Source organism: Aricia agestis, chromosome Z (assembly GCF_905147365.1).
Source record: "Aricia agestis chromosome Z, ilAriAges1.1, whole genome shotgun sequence".
Classification (NCBI taxonomy): domain Eukaryota; kingdom Metazoa; phylum Arthropoda; class Insecta; order Lepidoptera; family Lycaenidae; genus Aricia; species Aricia agestis.
Genome location: NC_056428.1, coordinates 14,271,904 through 14,297,524, shown reverse-complemented (window position 1 = coordinate 14,297,524; position 25,621 = coordinate 14,271,904). Strand labels below are relative to the sequence as shown.

At 34.9% G+C, this 25,621-nt stretch overlaps 2 protein-coding genes across 2 annotated transcripts in view; one reads left to right on the top strand and one right to left on the bottom strand.

Annotated features, from left to right (window-relative positions):
• The window catches only part of LOC121738478, a 110,874-nt gene that overhangs the window by 57,536 nt on the left and 27,717 nt on the right, over nucleotides 1-25,621 (top strand). The window lies entirely within an intron of this gene.
• LOC121738481 lies at nucleotides 1,184-6,235 on the bottom strand. The gene is made up of 2 exons (XM_042130551.1): nucleotides 5,858-6,235; nucleotides 1,184-2,212 (listed from the first exon to the last, which is right to left on the bottom strand). The coding sequence occupies exons 1-2, from the start codon at nucleotides 6,095-6,097 to the stop codon at nucleotides 1,256-1,258; spliced, it is 1,197 nt and encodes a 398-aa protein (XP_041986485.1). The 5' UTR covers nucleotides 6,098-6,235; the 3' UTR covers nucleotides 1,184-1,255.

The window sequence follows — 25,621 nt, the reverse complement described above, 5'->3', positions numbered from 1 at the left end:
CAACGGAGTTGCGGAAACCATCTAGATTTGATGTGTAGTTTATCATAAATGGTGAATTATAATAATTGTCGATCATAATTCCACGCCATATTTTGAGAATTCTAAAATTCATCTAATTTTAATGTATTCGTAATTCTATATAATATCAAAAATGTGTGTTTGTTAGTGTTGTATTATACTGAGGCCTATGGAGTCACTGTCAATTTATACAATAAACAAACACTAACTTCTTAATAAACCATTTAATTTTTAATTAAAGAAGTTAGTGTTTGTTTATTTTATTTATTAGTCTAGTTTCGGTCTAGTCGAGTAAAACAAAGAATGATTGATTGGTTTAATAATTATTATTGTTATTTGTGAAATAATAAAGTAATTAAAATTTTTGCAATATGTAGGTCAGTCAGTAAAGTAGCTGTTGTATGATGCGTGAGCGGGAAGGCCGGGAACCTAAGAGATTACTGCTGGAACTTAGTCAGGGTGCTTAGGGACAAATCATACTAAAAGTCCTGAAGTCTAGAAGGAGAGCCGCAGTGAGGGGAGGGTAACAAAAGTCTCAAGTTTTGGTTTTTGGCTAATAACTAAAAAACGATGTGTTGGAGTAAAAGAAATGACTCATAGGAGGGAATCATTTGAGTCATTCCTTTTAAACCGGACTACAAATAATTAAAAATGTTGGTCTTTCAGAGCTGCTACTTTCACAGTGAACTCTCTACAAGGAACATGTACGCACCCTAATGTATTATCACTTATTTTTGTTACACACTGTATATGAGACAGTCAACATACAGTGTGTATAATGTAGTAGATTAGGGATAGGTAAGTTTTGTGAATGACTAGCTGGAAATGTAAAAGAGAAGATCACGCATTGTGACGTGCTGCAAACAATAGTATGATGTTGTGAAAGACAAGTTTATTTTCTTAATGTTTATTAAATATAAATGTTTGAGCATAATGTCAATTTTTATCACTTGGTTGATGACCCATTTTTAATTCAAATAGTTGTATAGTTTGTATCGACAAAACGAAATTATCGAATGCAACATGGAAGCTGCGTTTACTCGCCGGATCTATTCCAGTTGGGACATTTTATTATTTTCATTTACTGTAGTCTGTATGTTTCATCTTGGTTTCAATTTATTCTGTTAAATTGTATCCAATATCCAATATGTGGCCATATTTCTACAATATAGAAATCACTTTCTTCGAACTAGTGAACGATTTCATGGCGAGAGCGAGCTTCAAACGTTTTCATGGTTCAACTCGACATTGTCATAGCCTTAATTATATCACTGCATATTGACTTGATTTTGACAAAGTTTTCATCGCTATTCTTCCGACGAATGTCAGGTCCTCGGATGAGGTTGCATATGAAGTCAAATAGTTGGTCTGGAATATAACCCTCCTGGATTACATCTTCAGCTGTTAATTTATCTGCAAGTTCTTTGGCGTTAATGTTTGTGACGCAATTCCTTAACTCGTACGCCGCTTGTTCGAGTTTATTCTTCTTTGTTCGTAAATTCGCAGCCTTACTCGCTAACTCCGGAGTAGTAATGTCTCTTACGTAAACGATTTTCTTTGGATGCGGTTCGGCAGAATTTTCTATAGTTAGAGACTCTCCAAAAGCAATCATGATTTTCGATTCTAATGTTTCTATTCGATAATAATTTACATTGGTTACATCTTCAGCGGACATGCTATCCGGCATCAACTCCAATAAAAGAGCTTTGTATCTCAAAAGCAGATCTGCCAGATACACGACTCCTCTTTTTTCAATAATTTCCTGCTCAATAAATGCAAATAGGGAGTCAAAAGCGTCTTGGTGCCATTCTCTGTTCTCATGCCAAAATCCTGGTGAATGCTGCTCCGCTGATTGTCTTCTCGTTTTTATTTTATAGGAGGCAAGACAAACCTTGTGATATGCAACAATTTCTTTGTTGTCAATGATTTCTGAAATTCGATTATCATCATTGAGCCTTGCCATTTTCTTAATGTCGTCAATTGCATCTTCTGATTCGGGGAATGAGACAAGCAATCGCCTATTTCTACTTTTCTTTTCTATAGCTCCACAAAAAATGCATGGCAATTTTTTCTCCTTAGGAAGCACAGATTGTGCTGGTGGAACAATTTCTTCCTCTTCCATCAACGATTCATTTGTTGCTCCTTCATCAGATAACTCCTCGGATTTGACTGAAGACGATGCTGATGGTGCCTCCTGGAGTAAAAATGATATTTTTTATTTATATACAAAAGTCAATACTTTCTATAATAGGGGAGAAGCCTGTACTTTTCTAATACTATTCATTTAAGGTTTTGTTGTTTGAGGTAAATGAAAATGTTTAAAATGTTAAATAAATATAATATTTTCACCTTTCTTCTTCGTTAAATATCAATAATATTAACGAATGATAATTATATAAAGATAATATTCGTTAGTTCAGTAAAGTGAATATCATTCACTAAATTTTCTTATAATATTACCTAATTCATGCTAATAAATTAAGGAAAATATCTTAGTCAAACAAGGAGACTTTTGTGTATTTGCTTGGCAATTTCTGAGAAATCAATTTGCTCTACGCCACTACAAAGGAGCGGCGGCATGGGTCGCTAGACCATTGTTGCTAGACAATGAAACCTAACCCCCCCCTTTGGCCTAAGATCCCACCGCTAAATCTTGCATGTATCGTTTTTTTCGATGAAATATATTTTAAAGTAATGTCGTTCCCAAAATCGTGCATGTGGCAACCATGGATATTCGTGATTAATATGCATCAAGGTTAAATTTTGTATTAACAATGAAAAAAAAAACGATACTTCAATTTTGACGAAGAAGTATGTCTATTTACGGGCTGGCAACCCTAGGTCGCGGCAGACTTAGAGGTGGCAACCTTTAATACCTTATTTTGTCCCGTCATTTTCTTTCTAATGATGTAAAATTTACTGAATAAAAAATTATTATATGCAAATTATGCCAATTTCTTAAGTAGGTACATTAAACTTAATTAAAGGTACTTGCGGCTAGTTTTAACAAGGCAACCCAACCTTAATCTATTCCATACGTTCTAAAGATTACTTAAGAATATATTTAATCGAAAAAAACGTTATATGCAGAATTTAACGTTGGGATCTCATACCACTAGACGAGCAACTTAATTGTCAATATCTCGCTCGCAATATTGAACCCATACCCCAGTCAAGCTTCACCAAAAATACCCTATAAATAGGGTATTTTTGGGAATTTATTGTTAAAGCGGGGAATTCACTACCGGGCTGCCCGTGGGCTGCCCGGTCTGGCACAAGTCTGCCGCTTGCCCCTATTGAACACACACATAACAGGCAAGTCAGTCGAATAGATAGAGGGCTGCAGCACGGCCGTGAACTCATGGACTCAATCTTCTTTGTAACAAATGATAGATCAGCATCGGCATTGATTTCTTTGGATTTTTCAATAAGTTCGCTGTATTAGCGGCATTACGTAGATCGGTGTTCATGTAATCCTTGCTTTTAACTTTCTACAAACAAGGATACGACCGGTAAATGGAAATAAACATATGTCAAAATTGTTTTTGTTCCTTCATTCCTAAGTATTATATAGTGTTTGTATTGTTTACAATAATATGCTTTAAAATATTTTAAGTGCACTCCAGTCGCTCTCCAAGGCGCAAATGACAACGGGCCGCCCGTCACGACCATTCATGTACAGACTACAGACTTGCCCGTGCCCGCGCGGGGAAAATGCGATCTCGCGGGCAGGCTGCGGGCACGGGCCAACGGGCATGTCTGTGCCCGTACCTAGGAATTGACGAGCAGACATGCGACAGACCTGCCCGGTAGTCAATTCCCCGCTTTGGAATATTATGATTACAAATGATATTTGAAAGTTCCTCATAGTTTCCCTGTACGGAATTTTTTTTACCCAATGTCAAAGGTCAAAAAAATTAGTTTTTTAAGATTTTTAGCAAAACGGTAAGTTTAAAAAAATTATTGTTTAACAAAATATTAGGTCATAACTCATAAAATTATCTACAAAAAATGGTGGTGGGTTCCGTACTCAAAGGGTAAAAACGGGACCCTATTACTCAGACTTCGTTGTCTGTCCGTCTGTCTGTCTGTCGCCAGGCTGTATCTCAAGAACCGCTATACCGCTAGACTTCTGAAATTTTCACAGATTGTGGATATTTGTTGCCGCTATAACAACAAATACTAAAAACAAAATCTATAATATAAAAATGAGTCGCTGAATGTGTTGCTAAGCGCAAAACTCGAGAACGGCTGAACGGATTGGGCTAATTTTAGTCTTAAAATATTCGTAGAAGTCCAGGGAAGGTTTTTAAGTGACACGAAGTTCACCGGGACAGCTAGTAATATTAATATTTAAGGGGGGCTCCCATACAACAAACGTGATTTTTTTTGGCCTTTTTTGCTCATAATCACTAATGATAAGACGTAGGCACTTGAAATTTTCACAAAAGCCTTAAATGTATGTGTACTTTAATAATTCATAATAATATTTAAATGAAATAAATAATTAAGGGGGCTCCCATACAAAAAACACAATTTTTGGCCTATTTTTTCCTCTATAACGGTACGGAACCCTTCGTGCGCGAGTCCGACTCGCACTTGGCCGATTTTTAAGGTTTCGATTCAAGAAGTTGAAATCGTCGTTTGGGTTTTGTGTTTTTTTCACACGAGGGAATTATGGGGAACTTTCAAATTTAATTTTGAATCATGTTCTAAACAATTTTACCGATTTTCAGATTAGTGCGCATTTATGCAACCTCAAAATATGTCTAACTTGCCTGGGGTATGAAGGCGCACAATAATAGTTATTGAGTACTTATTACGCACGGCAGCAGAGTAGACAGAATGATAGAGTATACCGACTTAGAACTGATGTTGAAATTTTTAAATTTGACGTATTATGACGAAAATCGTCGCCAGGGTTGTTAAATTGTTACCTACGAATTTAAAACTATGACATATTCGGTGGACGTGTTCCTCTTTGGTCGTATTGTTGTTTGTGTTTTGGCATATGCGATTAAAATTGACAGAATCCAATTTTGAAATCTTTATTTTAAATATTTAAAAATAAATTATATCAGCCAGCGCGAGGCACATTCCGTTCATAATCCTAGTGAAACCCGACGAATTTGACAGATATTGAAACCTGTCCGTTTCTTTGCAGTCGAACTACTGGTAGTTATGTCTATTGTGACGGCAGTACACGTGATATTGTTCAATATTATTGTAGGTCTAAACTCTAGGCGCCCACTTGTAAGGTGCCATTTTATTCAATCTTTTGTCAGTCGCGGTCGCTTGCCATGAGGATCCGAACTCCGACGGCCACCTCTAGAGTTTAAAAATCATAATATATCAGCTAATTCCCGAGAAAATTTTGGAGCAAACGCTTCTCGTTTCATATAGTATGGAGATTTCATTCGTAAATGAAGTTAGGCACATATTCTCTAAAAAAATTGAATAAAATAATATATTATGTTACAGTAAATAACTACAGTTTTATACGTGGGAGGGCCACGCTTCGGCACGAATGGGCCGGCTAGACCGGGGAAATACCACGTTCTCACACAAAACCGGCGTGAAACAGCGCTTACGCTGTGTTTCGCCGAGTGAGTGAGTTTACCGGAGGCCCAATCCCCTACCCTAGTCCCTTCCCTTCCCATCCTTCCCCTCCCCTATTACCCTGTTCCCTCTTAAAAGGCCGGCAACGCACTTGCAGCTCTTATGATACTGCGAGTGTCCATGGGCGATGGAAGTTTCTTTCCATCAGGTGACCCGTTTGCTCGTTTGCCCCCTTATTTCATTAAAAAAAAAACTTAAAAATAATTATGTACCTACTTACTTTTTGCATTTGGCAATAATTTTCGTATTCATTTTTATCCTTTTGTTTTAAGACGGTGAATTTCTTGTAACATGGTAAATGATATCCATGTGCTTTTATAATATCACCATTGAAGGTTATGTCGCTGTATTTATAGTTTTTATTTTTACGTAACAACGACATAAACGTACATTTTTTAAACGATTTACTATTAAAGTCGGTTAATTTTCCACTTTTGAGACACAAAAAACACGTCTTCATTTTTGGAAAGCACAATTTGAACACATTCTCAAATAAAATGTTAACGATAACCTTGCGTAAACGAGACGAAGTGGCTTTGAAAACTACGCGCTGCAATGCTTTGTCCTTATTTATCGCACGTAACAATGCGTGCGTCTCTCTCGCACTTTCGCTTATAACTGAGGTGGGGAGTCGGGGACTAAAGATAAGCGTCCACTTGTCGGTATCAGAATCGAACGCACACAACCGAGTATGCCTCAGAATATGTCATACTCAAACCCGTTGCGAGGATGGGATGCCTTGTAACAATTAGCTGAATTACTTGTAATTTATTTTAATGTAAGAAGTAAGAATGTACATAATTTCAAGCTATAATGTTTTTTCAAGACTTTTTTCAGTCAATTTTACATAATGTATGAAAATGATGAAACAAATTAAAATAAAAATGGTTGCCAGCTCTCAGTGTCAGTTGGCCACGAATTTAGGGTTGCCAGGTGTAAATAGGGTTCCGTGTAGCTAAAAGGCAAAAAACGGAACCCTTATAGATTCGTCATGTCTGTCTGTATGTCTGTCTGTCTGTCTGTCCGTCCGTATGTCACATAAAAAATTGGCCAAGTGTTGGTCGGACTCGCTCAAGAAGGGTTCCGTACCGTTATAGAGCAAAAATAGACCCATAATTGTGTTCTTTGTATGGGAGCCCCCCTTATTTTTTTAATTTAATTTTATTATAATTATTAGGTACTAGCTATCATATATCACCAATATATTGTATATATTGTATATTTTTATATATATATATGTATATATACAATATATACAATATATTGGTGATCTGAGGGACAGGCTCAGCCTAGTGCAGACGCCAAAGTTATATAATATGTGTAAAATCTGTTCTCACTTTAATAGATATATCTTACTTTCTCTTTTATACTTTTTGTAGTTTTTAAGAAATAAAAGGCTTTTTATTTTATTAGTATTTATAATCCAGCCCTGGATTTGATCGCTGGATTGGAATAAACCCGCTATAATTCTCATCAAGTACGCTAATTAGATTCCGCGAGTTGTTTTACGGCGGTAATGAAACGTCGTCGTCGGTCGATCGGGGAATGGGAAAGCTCACAAAAACTTCGTTAAATATCAATGTAAGTGATGGAATTCCGCCTTGCCAACCCACAGCTTTGGTCAAGCTTTGGTCAACCCACAGCTTTGCTTCAAGATATTTTAATAGCAATTAGAGTAATTTTTCTATTATTACTTCTTCCTTAATCGTTTTTTGGATGCCATAATATATTCTAATATCCTTAAAAATGCACACAACTTTCTCCTGTTCATCAACTGAAAATTAATTCATAGAGCGTGAACGGCTGGAGCCTGGACCAATTTTTATTAAATTTTGCGCATACATTTAGAGTACATCACAGGAAAGGACGTGACATATTTTTTATAGCGTGAATTGCGCGGTTTCTCTAGAATTTTGCGCAAACAAAATCGCGTGTACATCTAGTCAAAAATAGAGAAAATCTGTTTGTATTCGTAAGATAATAAATTCTTTTTACGCAAAAAGTAATGTGTCAGCGATCCATTAAAATATGTTATATGTCCCCCCCTGCTGACCCCGGAGTTCGGACAGAACAGCTGTTTCATTCAATATAGGAAGATTTCACTGTCGAGGATATTGCGAGGCTATGATTCACAAGGTGAAACAAAACTAAGTGATAATACTTAAGGGTGTGTATGGGTCCCCTATAAAGTTCGCTATGAATATCGTTCTGTCTAGCCTTCAGATTTACGCCGAACGTGCGATAAGGAACTTCGTTCCAAAAATTGTTCTTTCAGCACTGCAACTTTCACAGTGAACTCTATATTATAATAGTAGGGGAGGTCGCGCTCATTTTAAAAAGTCATATCATACCGAGCGAAAATCGTAACAATAATACTATTCTATTAATACATAAGAGTTTTGATCGTCAGCTACTGCAGTATGGGTGGAATAAAAATTGAGAGTATCTCAAAGTTGTTGTTGGAAATCGTATTGAATTGACATTAAAAAGATCCCAATTCGCACCCAATAAAGGTCATATCTAGATTATACACGTTTAGGTTTGGTAGGTGCTATTTTAGTTTTAGTATATAACAACAGATGGCGCTTTTAAAGTAAAATGTATATAATTCTTCTTCACAAATATTGACTATCGAATTAATTACTTAAAATTGCTATGTGAGACAATTTTATGGTTAATTCAAACGAAAATCGCCGTCAGCTGAATATTTGCATGTGGAAATGTCGTCTACGCGACGCCCCAGGATACATTGAGCGCGAAGTAGGGCTATATTGGTTATAGCTTATATCGCTGGCTGACGGGCTTTCCACCCGCATATTAACGACTGACAGTGGTCTTTATTATTAAAAAGGTATCAACATTCACCTGTATAAATTTTGTACTGTATGTAATGACTTTATATTTTAATTTTTTTAACATAGTTCAGTAACGCGACTGACGTTAAATCCCCCGTCTGCGATACGGCTGACGGTGCATTTTTGGTTAAGCATGACCTCAATAATCATCCATAAAAAATTCATTCGGTATAAAATCACTTTTCGCAATTATTTTTTTTTACAACTTTGAAATACTCTCAGTTAACATCCCACCACGGATGCGGCGACTGACGCTGATTATATTGATTGATAAATATTAAGCTACCGCTGGACAAAAATTTGGTCGGTATGAAATGACTTAGCAAACGATAGCACAAGCAGCTATAAGGAACACATACACGACCTAAAGTATTATCATTTATCACTTAGTTTTGTTACACCTTGTATGTATTATGGTCGAATCTTTCCAGCGGTTACCTCTAACTAGTGTTTACTTCCTGTGGGGTTAATGAACCAAGTTGTCAGAAGTAAGGGCAGTTGCGGTTTGTTCCTGATGGTGCTTTATATGTGCGTCATAATCTGGTCGTTCGGGTCTTCTCGGAAGAGATGGCCCGACAAGGGTGGCATATGGAGGTCGAGCCTAAGATCGTTACCGCACTGGGGATCCGCAAGCCAGATATCATCGCGGTTAAAGGAGAGGTCGAAGTGATTTGGGACGCCCAGATTGTCTCGGGTCAGCGCCCACTTGACGATGCCCATCGGACGAAACGTACTAAGTACGGATCGGACGTGGAGCTAGTCGAGAAGGTTGCTGATAAACTAGGACTTCCGATAGGCTGCGTCCAGGCCACATCTTGTACGCTCTCTTGGCGAGGTATCTGGAGTCGGGGGTCTGTTAATGAACAACGCCGGCTCCTAGGGCTCGGGTCTTCCCTTTTTGAATGGATTCCGGAGTTGGTGTTGAGAGGGTCTCACACAAATTGGACACGCTTCAACCAGTTGACTACGGTCAAAGAGAGGGGTTAATCCTCAAAGCTGAGGGAGATCCGGTGGGGGTTGCTGCCGTACCCATCGGTGGTACTGGTCCCGCATTTCACTGTAAGTCCCTAATGTTTCGACCAAGCCCGGTACCACCATTTACCATCCAAACGGCAAAATGCCTCATGGCACATGAGCCAAGTAGGGGGGTAGGGACACGGGAACCTCCGGCTCGTCTGTGATAATTAAGCTCCTTAACTGGAGGTCACTAGACGAAGGCATGTGTTGTGGGCTCAAAATAGTTATGTTCAACTAGATAGCATAATAAATAATAATAACTAGAGATCGCCCAATTGTCGAAATTCGACCTTATAGTAGGGGAGGGGAAGGTGCCAATTGTGTAGGCATATGTAATATTTGTATGTAATTTTTTATACATGTTTTTTGAATATAAAAAACTTCGTTCCATTCGGGTGTCCCTTGACACCTCTCAAGTTTTTTCTGAATAGGCTTCTCAATATATTTTGAGATGATTTAAACTATTTTAATTTTTTAAATCATCTTACATTTGTTGGTCTTTAGGCTCAATTTATATGCGTCTGCGCAAAACGAGCGGTTTGGCGAATGTATGTAAATGACGGACGGCGTGAGTCGTGACCGCGGTTTTAAAATAAATCGTTACATAATATTTTTTTATATCTGGCAGTTGCGATGTAGCGACTAGCGACCAAACTGCTAGTTTGCGCGGCCACATATAAATCGAGACTTAGGGCCTGTTTCACCAGTCACAGCTCTTTTGACAGATTCTCCATACTTCATCTGTCAAGTTAAATGGTGCCTATTCGGAAATCAGGAAGTGGTGAAACGAACCCTTGGTCGCATTTGGTGAGGTCGAAGGTTTTGTTACCGCTGAATCGATTTTGCTGAAATTTTCTATGAAGATACTTTAGTCCCTGGAAATTATCACGAAAATGAACGGTTCCTACGCGATACACGAATTTTGGCGCAACGGAGTTTCGGGCGTCGTCTAGTAAAATATAAGCAGAAGCGGAAGCTTCGGTCAGACGCAAGTAATTATGTACTTATTATAACCATGAGTACGTCAGTTGCGTTGTTTGCCGCAAACACTCGTGCGCGGTTTGTATTGGAGTGTAATGTCAATAATTGCAAAGGATTACTGCATGCGGTTCACAGTTATTTTACCCCCGACAGGATCCTTATCTCAACGATATACGATGTAACGAAGACTCTTAAGCTCTGTACGGGGTATACTAGTAAGGAGGTATCTGCAATGTAATAAGGGACTATGAATAAAGTACGTCACAAAATTTTCATGATTCTTAGAATGATTTTTAGGGTTCCGTACCCAAAGGGTAAAAACGGGACCCTATTACTTCGATGTCTGTCTGTCCGTCTAGTCTGTCTGTCTCCAGGCTGTATCTCAAGAACCGCTATAGCTAGACTTCTGAAAATTTCACAGACTGTGTAAGTATATCTGTATCGCTATAACAACAAATACTAAAAATAAAATAAAATCATATAAAAATAAAATAAATAATTAAGTGGGGTCTCCCATTCAAAAAACGTGATTATTTTGGCCTTTTTGCTCGTAATAAAGTAGAACAGCTAAACTGCTAAACCAACCAAAGTCAATTGATTTCGACGCTTAACGGCCATTCCCAATATTTGATATATCTCTGGTTTTGCCCTACGAGAGATAGGAATAGCTCACAATTGACATAAAATATATGTCTCTAATGTCTAATGTGAGCTATTCCTATCTCTAGTAGGGCAAAACCAGAGATAGATCAAATATTGGGAACGGCCGTTAGAGAGTTTGTCGTTAAAGAGAGTGACGTTACATGGAGTTTACACTGTATTTATAATTTAGATACCAAATGTAGCTTCTACTTACTTAATTCATATCATAAAAGAATACAAATAATTTAGTTTTTGATTTTAAACTCAAGCTAAATACCAATCTAGTATTTAAATAATATGTTTATAATATTATTATTCATATAACTTTAAAATAATTATATTTAGATTTTAGTAGGACAAGGTTACATATTTTATGATTTAATTATATAACTAATAGAATTATGAATATAAAACCATCATAAAAGCATGCAAATGCATGTAATAAAATAAAATTTTAATTAGGGAACATACCCATACTACGTGACCCATTTAGGGGGGGGGGGTTCAAAATACTACGCTCGGTCACAAGAGGGGGGGAGTTTTGTTCTAAAGTATTTAAAATAACTTCAATTGCCTGAATATTTTGTGTATAACATTAAATAAAATTTAAATATATTTAAATTTTAAAGTGCAGTTTGAATTATAAATTAGGTTAATTTTAATAACCGAACATTTAAACAGCACTTTAAATATATCTAAATTTTATTTTATGTTATACATCTCATACTATTTGGCATTAAAGTTATTTTAAATACGAAATAATTAATTTAAAATCACCGGAAAACTGTTTGTTTACAATCCATCACTTCGTCATATTACAATCTCGCGGTGTTTGCAATCTTACGGTGACATATACATTTAATAATATACAAGAATTGGTCGTTTAAAGATATAAGATATCAATAACAGCCACAGGTAGGTACTTGAATTTTTTACACAATCCTTAGTTTTATGTAAGTACGTACTTTAATATTTAGTAAAATATTAAAATAAAATTATAATTTAAGGGGGCTTCCATACAAAAAACACAAATTTTGGCCTAATTTTGCTCTATAATAGTACGGAACACTTCGTGCGCGAGTCCCACTCGCACTTGGCCGATTATTTTTAGTAAAGGGATCAACGAACTACCCATGCATCGATTTAACAATAATACATACTTTGATTAATTAAATATTATATATTATAGTTTACAAAAAAAAAACTACTTTATATTCCTCCCATACAAAACGGCAATTTCATATGTAAGGTTAGGTCCTTAAAGATGAAATAAATGAAAATTTTGACATAAGCCCTTTACGTTATGTATCAAAATTCAAATTTCAAAATTCAACTTTCTTTAAATTCAGTAAATATGTTAATTAATAATAAACAAATTACATATTTCTTTCAGCCTAACCCACTTTAGTCTCTACGTAAGATGTAAATCGTTTCTATAATGATGATTGATTGGTAATATAATAATTAATAGGTACATTAGGCATCAGGACATTCACGTGGTTCCTTATTTATGTGGTTATGTAAATTACAGAATAAATATTATGTATCGGTAGTTGTATGTTGTTGAAGTGTTTGTTCATACACAGCCGTCATACGACATCTTGAGTCTTGACGTACTTTATCGTACTTGTATGTTTTTGCTAAGTGTGTACTATGTAGGTATTATTCAGTTTGATAAACTCAAACTCAACATTTTTTATTCAGATTAAAATTTTTCAAATGTTCTCTGAACGTTGGGAGTCGGGACTATACTGGTGCGGATTATATTATATTATATTATTATATTATTGGACTAATTGGATTTATTGGGTACCATCGGCCACATATTGCGTCGTTAACTCGTTTACATACTAAACACTTTACACTTGCCATCTGTGTAAGTATGAACTCCTCCAAATATGTAGTTTTATATTTGTTTCTCTTGTGCTCATTGCCAAACCACTATAATAATTATAAAATAAAGAAATCGATTGATACATTTACTGAATGTTGATTTAAATTACAAAATAAGTTGAAGGCTTGGCTTGAATGTGATCTGAAAACTTTTTACGACAGAAGTTTTGAATAGCTGTGTAATGTTTTGCTTGGCTCCTTACACATTTCATGTTTTTTGTGATATAATATTATACAGAAATAGCTCTGCAGGGGGCGAACTTATTCCCATGTACTATCATTTATGAAATCAGTAACTTTATGGTACCTACGCTTTGGTACACAAACGTTCTTTCACAATTTTTTTTAATTTATTAATTGAAAGATTTTGAACGGTTTCTGGGATCTTATTATAAAGGTAAAAGGCGTATACATTGACATTTAAAAGAATTTTTGACTTTTAAGTAAATCTAGTCACCGGAATTTCAAGCTACTATGTTTATTACGAGTATCTATATATTAATAAGTGAGCCAAAAACTTTGTACTTATCCCTTTTGACGAAAAACGAAAAATGGGGAAAGGTGAATGAAATTTTGCACAGTTATAGTTGATATGGTGAAGGAGTGCATCGAGCTATAGTTTGTGCGTTTTATAATGAAATGCGTGACACATTATAATTGACAATAGTAGGGAAGTTACCTAACAAAAATTAATCGATAGTTTAAAACTATCGAATCTCTTCGTAAAGGAATTGCAATCGAAATTATCGATTTCGTACTGACATTTCAGTGGTGCCGGCGATTTAAGATGGCCGCCCTTTTTTATCGATTTGATTTCGATTCAACAGAGTCAATCTCTATTGACATAAGTTCCGTTTCATGCATATGACATTTTTCAAATGTTTTCATAACAATAATTTTATACTCCTATTTTACAGTTAATATTTATAATTTTTATTAATAGGTTAGCATTTAGCATCTTTTCATTTGTATTCATTTACAATTATAGGAAACATATTTTGTTTTTGTAGATGGAATATAATTTATTACATTGTTTTTTTTTTGTTTTCTTTTAAAAAAACCCGTAGCAAGGAACATGAAAACTGTCACCCATATCATCTTAGAACGCACAGACTATTAAATTATTTTGAAATTATGCTTTTATCATACATTTTTTTAACAAATAAAACATTACACACACACGGGGAAAAATGACAGATTTTTGAGTCACAAGCCTATACGTACGAATTTATACTCATTTTAATTTTATTTATGGTTGAAGTCTGTTGACAACAAGGTGACAAATTGAAAATGAATAATAGTTTTTTTTTATTGAATCTGAGATACTAATAAACAATGCTTACACGGCCAGTCTGAGATCAGCTGAGTCCCAGAGACAAGTTTTTTTTACAAAATATAGGTAGTAGTCCTAATGTCGTTGAAACTAAGGTCGAATTTCGACCATTGGGCGATCTCTAGTATATATTAATACTCCCATGGCGGGTATCGCATTTTTTCTTGAATTGATATATTATATTCTTTTTAACTTATAATACATTTGATAGGACATATTGAGAACCAACAGTTAAGATTCCAGTTTCATATTATATATAGGAATCTATACTTAGTAACATTATAAATGCAAAAGTGTGTCTGCCTGGATCATTTTAACGCTGAAACCGTTGAATCGATTTTGATGAAATTTGGCATGGTAATTCTCCCCTAAAAAAGTTTTTAATTCTTGTTTCTAGAAGACACTCATCTTTGTTTTTCTCGCCTAATAAACCCCCTATAAAAATTCTTTTGCACATCAACTTAGACATTTTGCTTGATACCCAGCTGCTTTTTGTTCCGCAGAATTATTTTAGTGTCTAACTGACCGTCGGCGCCGAGTGCCGACACCAAAATGTATGAAATATCAGCGCTAAGCGAAATCAGGCTTAGATCTTTCTGCTTTAAAATGCGTGATCGACGCTCTACGTCCCACAGATGCTTATTAGCACTCACTCCAAGGTCTTTATTATAATAGTCATAATTTATTACCACTTAATAGCTATGAATTAACAAATCACATTGTGTTTTGTTTGATGCTTAAAGCTTAAAGTAAACTTGGTGGTGTTTGTACGAACAATTATCGTGGCTAATTTTGGAGATTGACAAAGTGTGATGCCCTCAGAGCAGTCAGAGCTAACACGATAAACATATTATTATGTATGTTTAAGATCAAAACCAAAAAGGCTTACGCCTCCTCTGTGAATTCTCGTTCAAATCCATTTATGGACACCTATTCTAAAGTCACAGTGGTAATTAGTACACCTGCGTTTTTTATTAATTAGAAGTTATAAGCTTTTATTTAACTTGCTCTGTATGTATGTAAGTATGTATGTTACGGTGGAATTTTGGAACTCAATTTTAAGGTAGATATAGGTATTTAACCGATTGAGCTGAAATTTTGCATACGCGTTTAGTTTGGATGACCATGCACGATATGGTATGTGACATCACTCTAAATCCAATATGGCCGACCATCCAAGATGGCGAAATAATTATTCTCTATGCAGTCCTACAATATGGATATTAAATGAAAGGGCTTCCGGCTTTTTGAGAGTAACTCGAAAACGAATGTAATTTCATTCTACATCCTAATTCCAACATGGTGGCTCATCCAAGATAGAGGAATAGTTATTTTTAATGCACTTCTACAAAATGGGTATCAAACGGAGCTCATTGAAAGTAACCCGAAAAAGAATGTAACGTCATTCTACATCCAATATGGCGGCTCATCCAAGATACGGGAATAGTTATTTTTAATGCACTTCTGCAATATGGGTATCAAATGGGGCTCATTGAAAGTAACCCGAAAACTAATGTAACGTCATTCTACATCCAATATGGCGGCTCATCCAAGATACGGGAATAGTAATTATTTTTAATGCACTTCTGCAATATGGGTAATGAAAGGACTTACTGAGAGTAACTCGGAAACGAATGTAATGGCATTCTATATCCAATATGACAGCTTAGTCGAGATAGGGGAATAGTTATTTTAAAGCACTTCTGCAATATGGGTATCAAATAAAAAGGCTCATTGAGAGTAAATTGAAAAATAATATTCAAGTCGTGTCGTGTCGTGCGTGTCATTTCGTGTCTTGTCGTGACGTGACATGACGTTACGTGACGTTACGTGACGTTAAATTTATCAATTTGCATGATAATAAAAGCTTGTCGTGAGACATAACAATCTATCAGTACTTGATAAATTTATTAAAACTAGAGATCGCCCAATGGTCGAAATTCGACCTTAGTTTCAACGACATTAGGACTACTACCTATATTTTGTAAAAAAATATTGACTTTATAATATATTTTTCAACTCTTGTCTCTGGGACTCAGCTGATCTCAGACTGGCCATGTAAGCATTGTCTAATAGTATCTAAGATTCAATAAAAAAAACTATAATCCATTTTCAATTTGTCACCTTGTTGTCAACAGACTTCAACTATAAATAAAAGAGTATAATTCGTATGTATAGGCTTGTCACTCAAAAATCTGTAATTTTTCCTAGTGTGTGTGTTGTAGTGTGTGTAATGTTTTATTTGTTAAAAAAATGTATGATAAAAGCATAATTTCAAAATAATATTAGCTCGATGCACTCCTTTACCATTATAAACTGTAACTGTGCAAAATTTCATTCACCTACGTTCCCCGTTTTTCGTCAAAAGGGATACAAAGTTTTTGGCTCACGCATTAATATACAATGTGTCCCGACACCGGTGTCCGATCCTTTAATGTCATAATCTATGGCATATTTTATCGACAAATTGGCCCTCAAATTTTATCTCTCTCTCACGGTTGTAAAATGGCAGCCATTTTAATTTTTCTCGGACTTTCACACTAATCTGACTAGTACTTCTCATGTAAATATCCTATGAAGATAAAAAAGATCTAATTAGATCGCTAAACTTGTGGACTACGTTTACATAGGCATTATGTTATAAATTTCGTGGAATTAAACATAGAAAAACCAAAGTTTAAGAAAAAAAATTGTGTATTTTTTAATTAATGGCTTTTTGTGAAAAATCTAGCACATTAAACTGGTTCTTTTTTTTTTTAAAGATAGAGGAGGTTCTTATCTTAAATAAATTCTTTACTTCAATGCTCTAAGTCAGATAATTTAGAAGATATAACGATTTTCCTATGAAGTATAAGTCAAATTAGTATGAAGCCAGAGAAAACATTTTTTTTTTCAAAAGTTAGAAAAAAATATATTTGATAGCCAATTTGTCACTAAAATATGCCATAAATCAAGAGTTCGATTTTTTTTTCTCTCCAACTTTTGAAAAAAAAATTCTCTGAAATGTCAGCTGATTGACATATCCTGCCTAAATTACGAATGCCCGCCTATGACTCAATGTCTCTGATAGCACCATAGCAATGCCTAAGCTCATACGATCGAATCAGAATGCCGCGGCCACGTCCATTTTAGGTTTATTAGAGTAGGACCTGGTATTCTGATTCGATTGTTTAAGTCTCAAAACGGTTTCGTAGTGAGCCTCCTGTACATTTTTGTTTTCGAAGTTCGTCGTTATCAGCGCTGGCAAGCTGGCTGGCGGCAGATTAGAAGGTTACGCAACCGTTACACAACGTATTGTATAACTAACAATCGTGGTGCAGCTCGAGTATGCTTCATTACGGGCACGCGATTTGATGACTTACTGATGACTACTGGACTAAACAATCCCCATTATGTCGTTATGTAACCTCCCTTTTGTCGGTTTGCCTTGAGGACCTTTAAAAAAAAAACAGTAACGCTTCTATGTGGAGTTAATCGCAGTGCGCAATCGATTATAATGCGGTTTTTGGCAGTTGGTTTAAAGTGGTTTCTGTACAAATGCTTTGTCAATTACTTTAATCTTCAAAGAACGCAATTAAATCGTTCAGCTAATGCAATGTAAAGGTGAAAGTTGAACCCTGCTCGTGACAACAAATTCTGATGGTTATCAGCCGACAGCCAATTATAGAGTTTCTGTTTCACCTACTCAAGTTCAAAGTTCAGTTTTTAATTAATCTACATTTAAAAGCAATTACACTGTTAGCTTATAATTAATAAATTGTTATAATTGTGTAATTGTATGTATTATTTAATAATGCATGGTAATTATTCTCTATTGATGGTCATAGCGCCGGCGCGCGGCGCTGAGTGCTGACGTAGATCTGCCATGTACGTCTTATTTCTTTATGAACTGATATGGGCTGACTTTGAAAGAGCTCAAGGTATAAACAAACTAACATAGGCCGTGGAGCTGGAGAGTGTTAATTGTAGATTAAAATGGTGACTAAAGACTTGCCATGCGAGCCTAATAACGACGATGACGGTAAGGAGCCATATTCTGATTCCTAAAGTGAATCGCGGCCCACTTACCAATGAGGCAAATTTTACCATATAGGTATTCTTTATCTCCAGATAGATACCATGTCAGTCGAATCCAATTTATTCGACTATAAACTACCATAGGCCCTGTGAGATAAAATGTTGCAAACTATTGTCCATATTCGCTGCAGTCAAAATGAATGGACAATGTCTGCATTGTTCAGTCACAAACTTCGTTCGCCAAGGAATTATTTGATTGAGTACCTTTAGCCAGTTTCAATGGGTCGTAATTCTAAGATGATAGGTACCTTGTTGCTTACGTATCCGCTGAACTCTGCAGTTCCTTTTAACAAGGTCGTGACTTGTAATATTATGCTTGTTTAACTTGGCCAAAACTCTTTTATTTGTCTTTTTCCAAATTCAGTATGTTGCCTTAATGACAATGAAATTCATCCTTTTTATTTTCTAGGAGTCCGTGACTGAAATCTAAAAAAAATCCCAATTGGACTCATTTTGTTAACAAACAAACATGTAATTATATATAAATATAATTACATTTTTGTTTGTTCACAAAATGGGTCTTCAAAATCTCAATTAGAATTTTCTTTTATTACCTGATGCAATTTCACGCGCGGGTGGTCACTGGTCGCTACGTGACGCTCGAGTCCAACTGACTTCTGACCTTCAAATAAAACGTATTGTTTGATTAAGAAGAATTGAAATGGATGATCGAATCTTCTAGTATTGCATGGAAAAGTCCTGATATTTGAGTCTGTCATTTTTTAAATGCCCGAAAGTTAAACAACCTAAAAACTAGTACTTAGAAAGTGAAGCAAGATAAAGCCATGTATAGAATTTCATCAAGAAAGCACCGAGGGTGCCAAATGCCATTGTAGTATGTAATCCTTTTAGCATATTATAGAAAAATAAGACAAGTGAATAAAACAAGTATGTAGTTTGCTCACCTTTTTCCGGTATAGTAAGGGTTAGCTTACCCTCGCATACAGTACTCTACCTTGGTAATAAGGTTGGCTTGACGATTCATTCTAGATTAAATAAATTAGCTCAATGTGGACGTGCAGTAGCGTCAATCAATTGAATAAGTACCGGTTTATAATTAACAGCACATACCACTTTGCAATTTACTGGTGATTGTACCGGAACAGGAACACTAAAAGCCTTGTTGATTGTTACAATTAATTAAATATTTTGTATCGGCCTCGTGTTTTAGACTTTTGGGGGTCGTGCCCCGAAGGTATCTACTATCTTCTATTAATTATCCGCTCTGGTGTGGAAGTGTTATATTTTTTTATTTAAACAGGACACAATATTATGCTCTCTGGAAACATCTTTATAAGATGACACTAGTTGACAGAATCATTCCAGTTTTATACTGTTTTGTGTCAACATAACCAAACAAGTAACACACGTTCATTCCTCTCGAGCACCAGGCGAGCATAAAATCGAAGAGGTGTATCGGTCGGCGAGCGCCTGCCTCTTGCACAATGAAACGTGTCGACGGCCGGAGTTACGTCAAATTCTGTGGCCTTATGTAGATCATGTGCGCGATACCTACGCCACAGAACCGGTAGCTGCGAATACTACCTCCTATGACGCGCTGCTCTCCTGGTACTTCATTCGAACCGCCAGGACTAAATACAGCCTGAATGTCCTTAGTGCATGTCTCCTTTTATTTTAATAATATAATGGTATTGTGAATATTTGTGACATGATCAGCATCACGTTTTTTACCTTTTGAAATAAATTTTGGAGAAAAATACCACTTTAATATTACTTAATTGTACATAATATACCATATTATCCGAGTCTTTTTTTTCCAGACTTTTACTTTAGTTTTTGCTAAATTTGCATTTAAGATACTAGATGATTTCATCGTTTTGCATAAACGGGGAAATTAAAGTCGAAACTTTGTGATATCGGGTACAGGTGTTTGGCCCGCTAGTTAGTAGTTGGTGTAACCTAGTTTATTTTACCGCTATATTCACAACTCAAATAAATTATGGAGATGTCAAAGCATTTTTGTGCTAGAATTTTTTGAATTTTTTGCCAACTAGAGTTTCACTAGATGGAAGCATCAATGACAATAGTGCAACCATTTTTAATTATAGTCTGTTTTACCATTTCAAATAGCACAAGATGCTGAAATAAACCTGACATAAATTGGAATTAGTCAAAGCTCACAAGAACCAAAAATTAATGGAATTTTTTTTTAACAAAAAATTTAACCGTACTTCCAAGGTAAAAACGATATTCTTCAAATGATCTAAAAAGTATGAATTAATTCTTATTCTTCATTAAATATCGTCGAATTTTGAAAAAGGCACTAATGAAGAATAAGAATTATTTCATACTTTTTTAATCATTTATAAGAATATCGGTTTTACCTTGGACGACTTCCAAGGTAAAACCGATATTCTTCTAAATTTTTTGTTAAAAAATAATTTCCATTAATTTTTGTTTCTTGTGATCTTTGACCAATTCCAATTTATGTCTTAAGGTTTATTTCAGCATCTTGTGCTGTTTGAAATGGTAAAACAGATGTATAAAACAGCTATGAAAAACACTAATAATACTAATAATAGAGTCGTAATGTGATTTTGCAAGGTATAAGGGTAGTAACGATGATGATGATTAATCTTACGTACAATAAGCATATTATATGCCTTGAATTATTGAAACAACGTCGAAACCCCCAAACATGTATCTATGAGGAGGCCGGAGATCTGTTCACCACCTTCGAACCATGGTATATCTTGGTGCAAAATCTAACTTTTTGGTGAGATTTACTTAGAGTACTTACTTCATATAATTATATCCAAAAGCATCATAATAATGAACCGAAATCACAATATCATCCAGGTAAATAGTGGATTTTAGTATAAATAGCGAGGAATTCCCTCGATTACTTATGGATCCCATCATCGAGTTACCACTTTTATGAACATTTACCAAATTCGGATTATACCCTATACAATAGCGAAAAAATCTTGAAAATCGGTCTACAAACGGCGAAGTGATCGTTGAACATACAAAAAAAAATATACAGACGAACATAATTATAACCTCCTCCTTTTTGGAAATCGGTTAAAAACTTATTACAAGACCGTATCTCGCACTTCCCAAGTATCATTAAATTTCAATTTTGAGACTTTCAATATCACTGTAATTTGTATTGTCACAAGAAGAAAATTCAATAAACACGATTCTCAGCAAATACAGAAGATGATGATGATTGGGAGACATAAAAACTTTTAAAAAGGCTTAAGATTACCTACTTGATAATAGTTATTCACATGCATAATTCATCTCGCCTACACAAATGTGAATTTTAGGATAATTTCCTCCTAATTTCGTCAAAATGTATTCATTTATTTCAAAAAATCCGCATACAGGATCATATCCATAATTTTGGTGGGTGTGTTTTACTAACTGCGCCTAAGGTTGTGGTTTTAGGAGTCGATCTTCATCTATTTGCGATAGTCTTGATCTTTTCGCGTCTGATTCTGCAAATCCTAATATAATCCACACTTATCTTAAATAAACTGTCTGTTAGGGAATAGGGACCTCGTAAAAGTAGTTCCCTGAAAATATTTGAGAGGATACCTCTCATGGGATTTCTAAGAGCATATTCCGGAGATATAAATAAGTGCGGGTAAATCTCAAAGGGTTCATTCCATCTGATATAGCATATTAAGCTTTAATAGCAAAGTTTTCCTTATTTACAAGTCTTAGCGCCAAAGATGAATAATTATTATCCAATACTCATGTTGTCAATTATCTTGCTGATGACTTTTGAAGGCAAGTTTTTGAGGTTTTTCGTCAGGAGTTTTTCTTTTCAATAATATTGGAGACTGAATATAAGGTGTTCGATTTTAGACAATTTAAAAAGTCAGAAAACCTGATGCAGGAGGGCTTCTACGAATCGAACCTCAAAATAGAACTATTTCCACGTGCTTAAGTGCCTAATTAATGATTAACGATAAGACATCTCCAAAGCTCATCCATACTTGAAATGTTTAAGTAGGCTGGTATTATAATTCTTCTTATGTTTATTAATAGTCGTGGAATATGTTTAACGTTTGCTGTTAAAGTACAATATGTAAAACAAGTAGGGGCAGGAATTATCAGCGCCATAGTTGTTTTAAAAGCATCCATGTGATTTTGAATTATATATCTTTAGTAACAACAATTTGAATTATATATCTTTAGTAACATAATAGCAATTTATTTGCGTTTTCGGTAGTGTAGCTTCTGTATAATATATGTATGTATAAAGTGTATGTAATATAATATTATCTTTATACAGTTTTAGGTGGCGTTTTGGTCATTTTTGTGTAATAAACAATCTTCATTTTTATTTTTAATGCATATTTTGCTACATTTGTTGAACTTGTTTTCTTCAGATTTGAGATAACTTAGAACTGGCTGTAAGCGATTTTATCTTCCTGTGGAATTTTACCGGGGCTCGTGCTCGTACTATTTTTATCAGTGGCTGTCTTGTGAACTTTATGACTTCGTTCATGCGGAGGAGAGTGCAAGGCTTGAAGTAAAGGGCAGAGTTGAGTGGATGGATTGAAACTTTAGAGATATAATTATATAGTCTTATATACGTATGAATTATAAATAAAACGAAGTATTTTGTGAACACTTCAGGTGGTTACCTGTTGTGATCGTTGATTCCGAGCAAAAATGATAAAAAAATCACGTTTGTTGTATGGGAGCCCCCTTCAATATTTTAAAATTTCAACTTTCTAGCTATTACCGTTCTTGAGTTACAGCCTGGGATAGACAGACAGACATCGAAGTCTCAGTAATAGGGTCCCGTTTTTACCCTTTGGGTACGGAACCCTAAAAATGACTAAAATCAATTCATTATCAATATTATCACACGTGGCCCGTTGCTCCAGTAGTTCGTGAGATAAGCCCTTTCAAATAGTTTCTCCCGTTTTATCCACATTTTCCTTCATTTCTTAGCTCCTATTAGTCTTAGCCCCAATTTCACCAACGTATGTTACAATGTCATGTCTTCTCTTTCATTCATAAGAAAAATGAAAGAAGTAACGTCTTCTCTTTCATTCATAAGAAAAATGAAAGAAGTAACGTGATACTAATTCGAGCGTTAACTTTAACAGTCGTTGCAGAAATCGGGGCTTAGCGTGATAAAATATAGCCTAAAGCCTTCCTCGATAAATGGACTATCTAACACTGAAATAATTTTTCAAATCGGACCAGTAGTTCCTGAGATTAACGCGTTCATTCAAATTACAAACAAACAAACTCTTCCGCTTTATAATATTAGTATAGATAAAAGTTTCCAATAAACAATAGTTTAAAAAAGTTAAAAAAAACCTTTTTTATTATTTTTTTCAAATTTTTAACAAATTATTGTATTATCATTGGCTCATAATGCGTACTAGATATCGCCCAATGGTCGAAATTCGATCTTAGTTTCAAACACATTAGTACTACTACGTTTAATTTGCAAAAAACTGGTCGTGTAAGTATTGTCTAATAGTATCTAAGATTCAATAATAATAAATTAAGAAATTTATAAAATCCCCCGCCAGAACAACTTTAAAAAGTAATGAAATAATATTTACTGCCTTTAAGTTCAAATAATTCCTAATTTGTGTAAAGTAATATTTTGGTCCATAATTGTTGTCACGGTGTGTCGGGGGACCGCCAAGTAAACTACAACCTACAACCGCCAAGTTGCTGATTACCTATCTCGATTCAGATCGCTGTTAATTGATCCTTAAACTTGTTAAGTGAAATTAAACATCTACATTAGCGGTCCCCCGACACACCTTGACAACAATTATGGACTAAAATATTACTTTACACGAGTTAGGAATTATTTGAACTTAAAGGCAGTAAATATTATTTCATTACTTTTTAAAGTAGTTTTGGCGGGGTTTTTTTAAATTTCTTAATTTAATTTTATTTCATACTTTTTAAACTTGTGTTGGTTGTAGTGCAGAATAATTCCTGTGTAATTCCTGACAGAATCATATTCTCATGATTACCATCTATCAATGTCCTTTTAGATGACGCCGTTAAAATGAGCCCAAACATGAAACCTCCACTTTGGGTTCATACGAAGCTCGGTTCCTATAGAATGCAGGTGATTCTGCAGCAGCAGCATGTAAATATTTACTGTTTATACTTTATCTACTTCTTACCGGTTGTCACAATTAAAATGAGCCCAAACACGAAACCTCTGCTCTTAGTTGGTGAGGAGTTGGATATCCTATTGATTACCAGATGATGCTGCAGCACCAGGTCAACTTTCCATTATTATGTGTATACGTATATTGTATATTCACAAATATCACGAACTAGAATGAAACATAAAACCCATCAAACGACTACAAGTTGCTAACGGCCTTTCATGAACCAGATAAACCCTGATTGTCCAGGACTGAGCAGGCTGATGATGATGAATTATAGCTAAGAACACTCTCGATCATGTCAGCTTTCAAACAAAAAAAACTAGATCAAAATCGGTCCACCCGTTTGGATGCTACGATGCCAGGGACAGATACACACAGACAAACAGACAGACAGACACGTCAAACTTATAACACCCCTCTTTTTTGTCGGGGGTTAAAAACTATTTAAATCCATTTTCAATTTGTCAACTTGTTGTCAACAGACTTCAACCATAAATAAAAGAGTATAATTCGTATGTTAGGTTTGTCACTCAAAAATCTGTCATCTTCTTGAGTGTATGCATTGTAGTGTGTGTAATGTTTTATTTGTTAAAAAAATGTGTGATAAAAGCATAATTTAAATAAATTATAAGCAAAAAACTTTTTGAAAGAAAGCTTTTATTTAAAAAGAAGAAAATAAATTTCCCCTTAAAAATTCTAACTATTAAGTTATAACCTCAATATAATATTATACAATTTGCATGATAATAAAAGCTTGTCGCGTGATTTGTTAATAATGAACTAGTGAGTGCCAATTTAACTCAGTAAACTGATATTATATTTTTTATTTTATTAAAGTAATTAAATATTGACAGATTGTTAAGTCTCGCGACAAGCTTTTATTAGGTATAATGCAAATTGTATAATATATTGAGGTTATAACTTAATAGTTAGAATTTTTAAGGGGAAATTTATTTTCTTCTTTTCAAATAAAAGCTTTTTTTCAAAAAGTTTTTTGCTTATAATTTATTTTTTGTTTTTTAGTTAAATCTCTGACTAGATTTCTTAAGTCT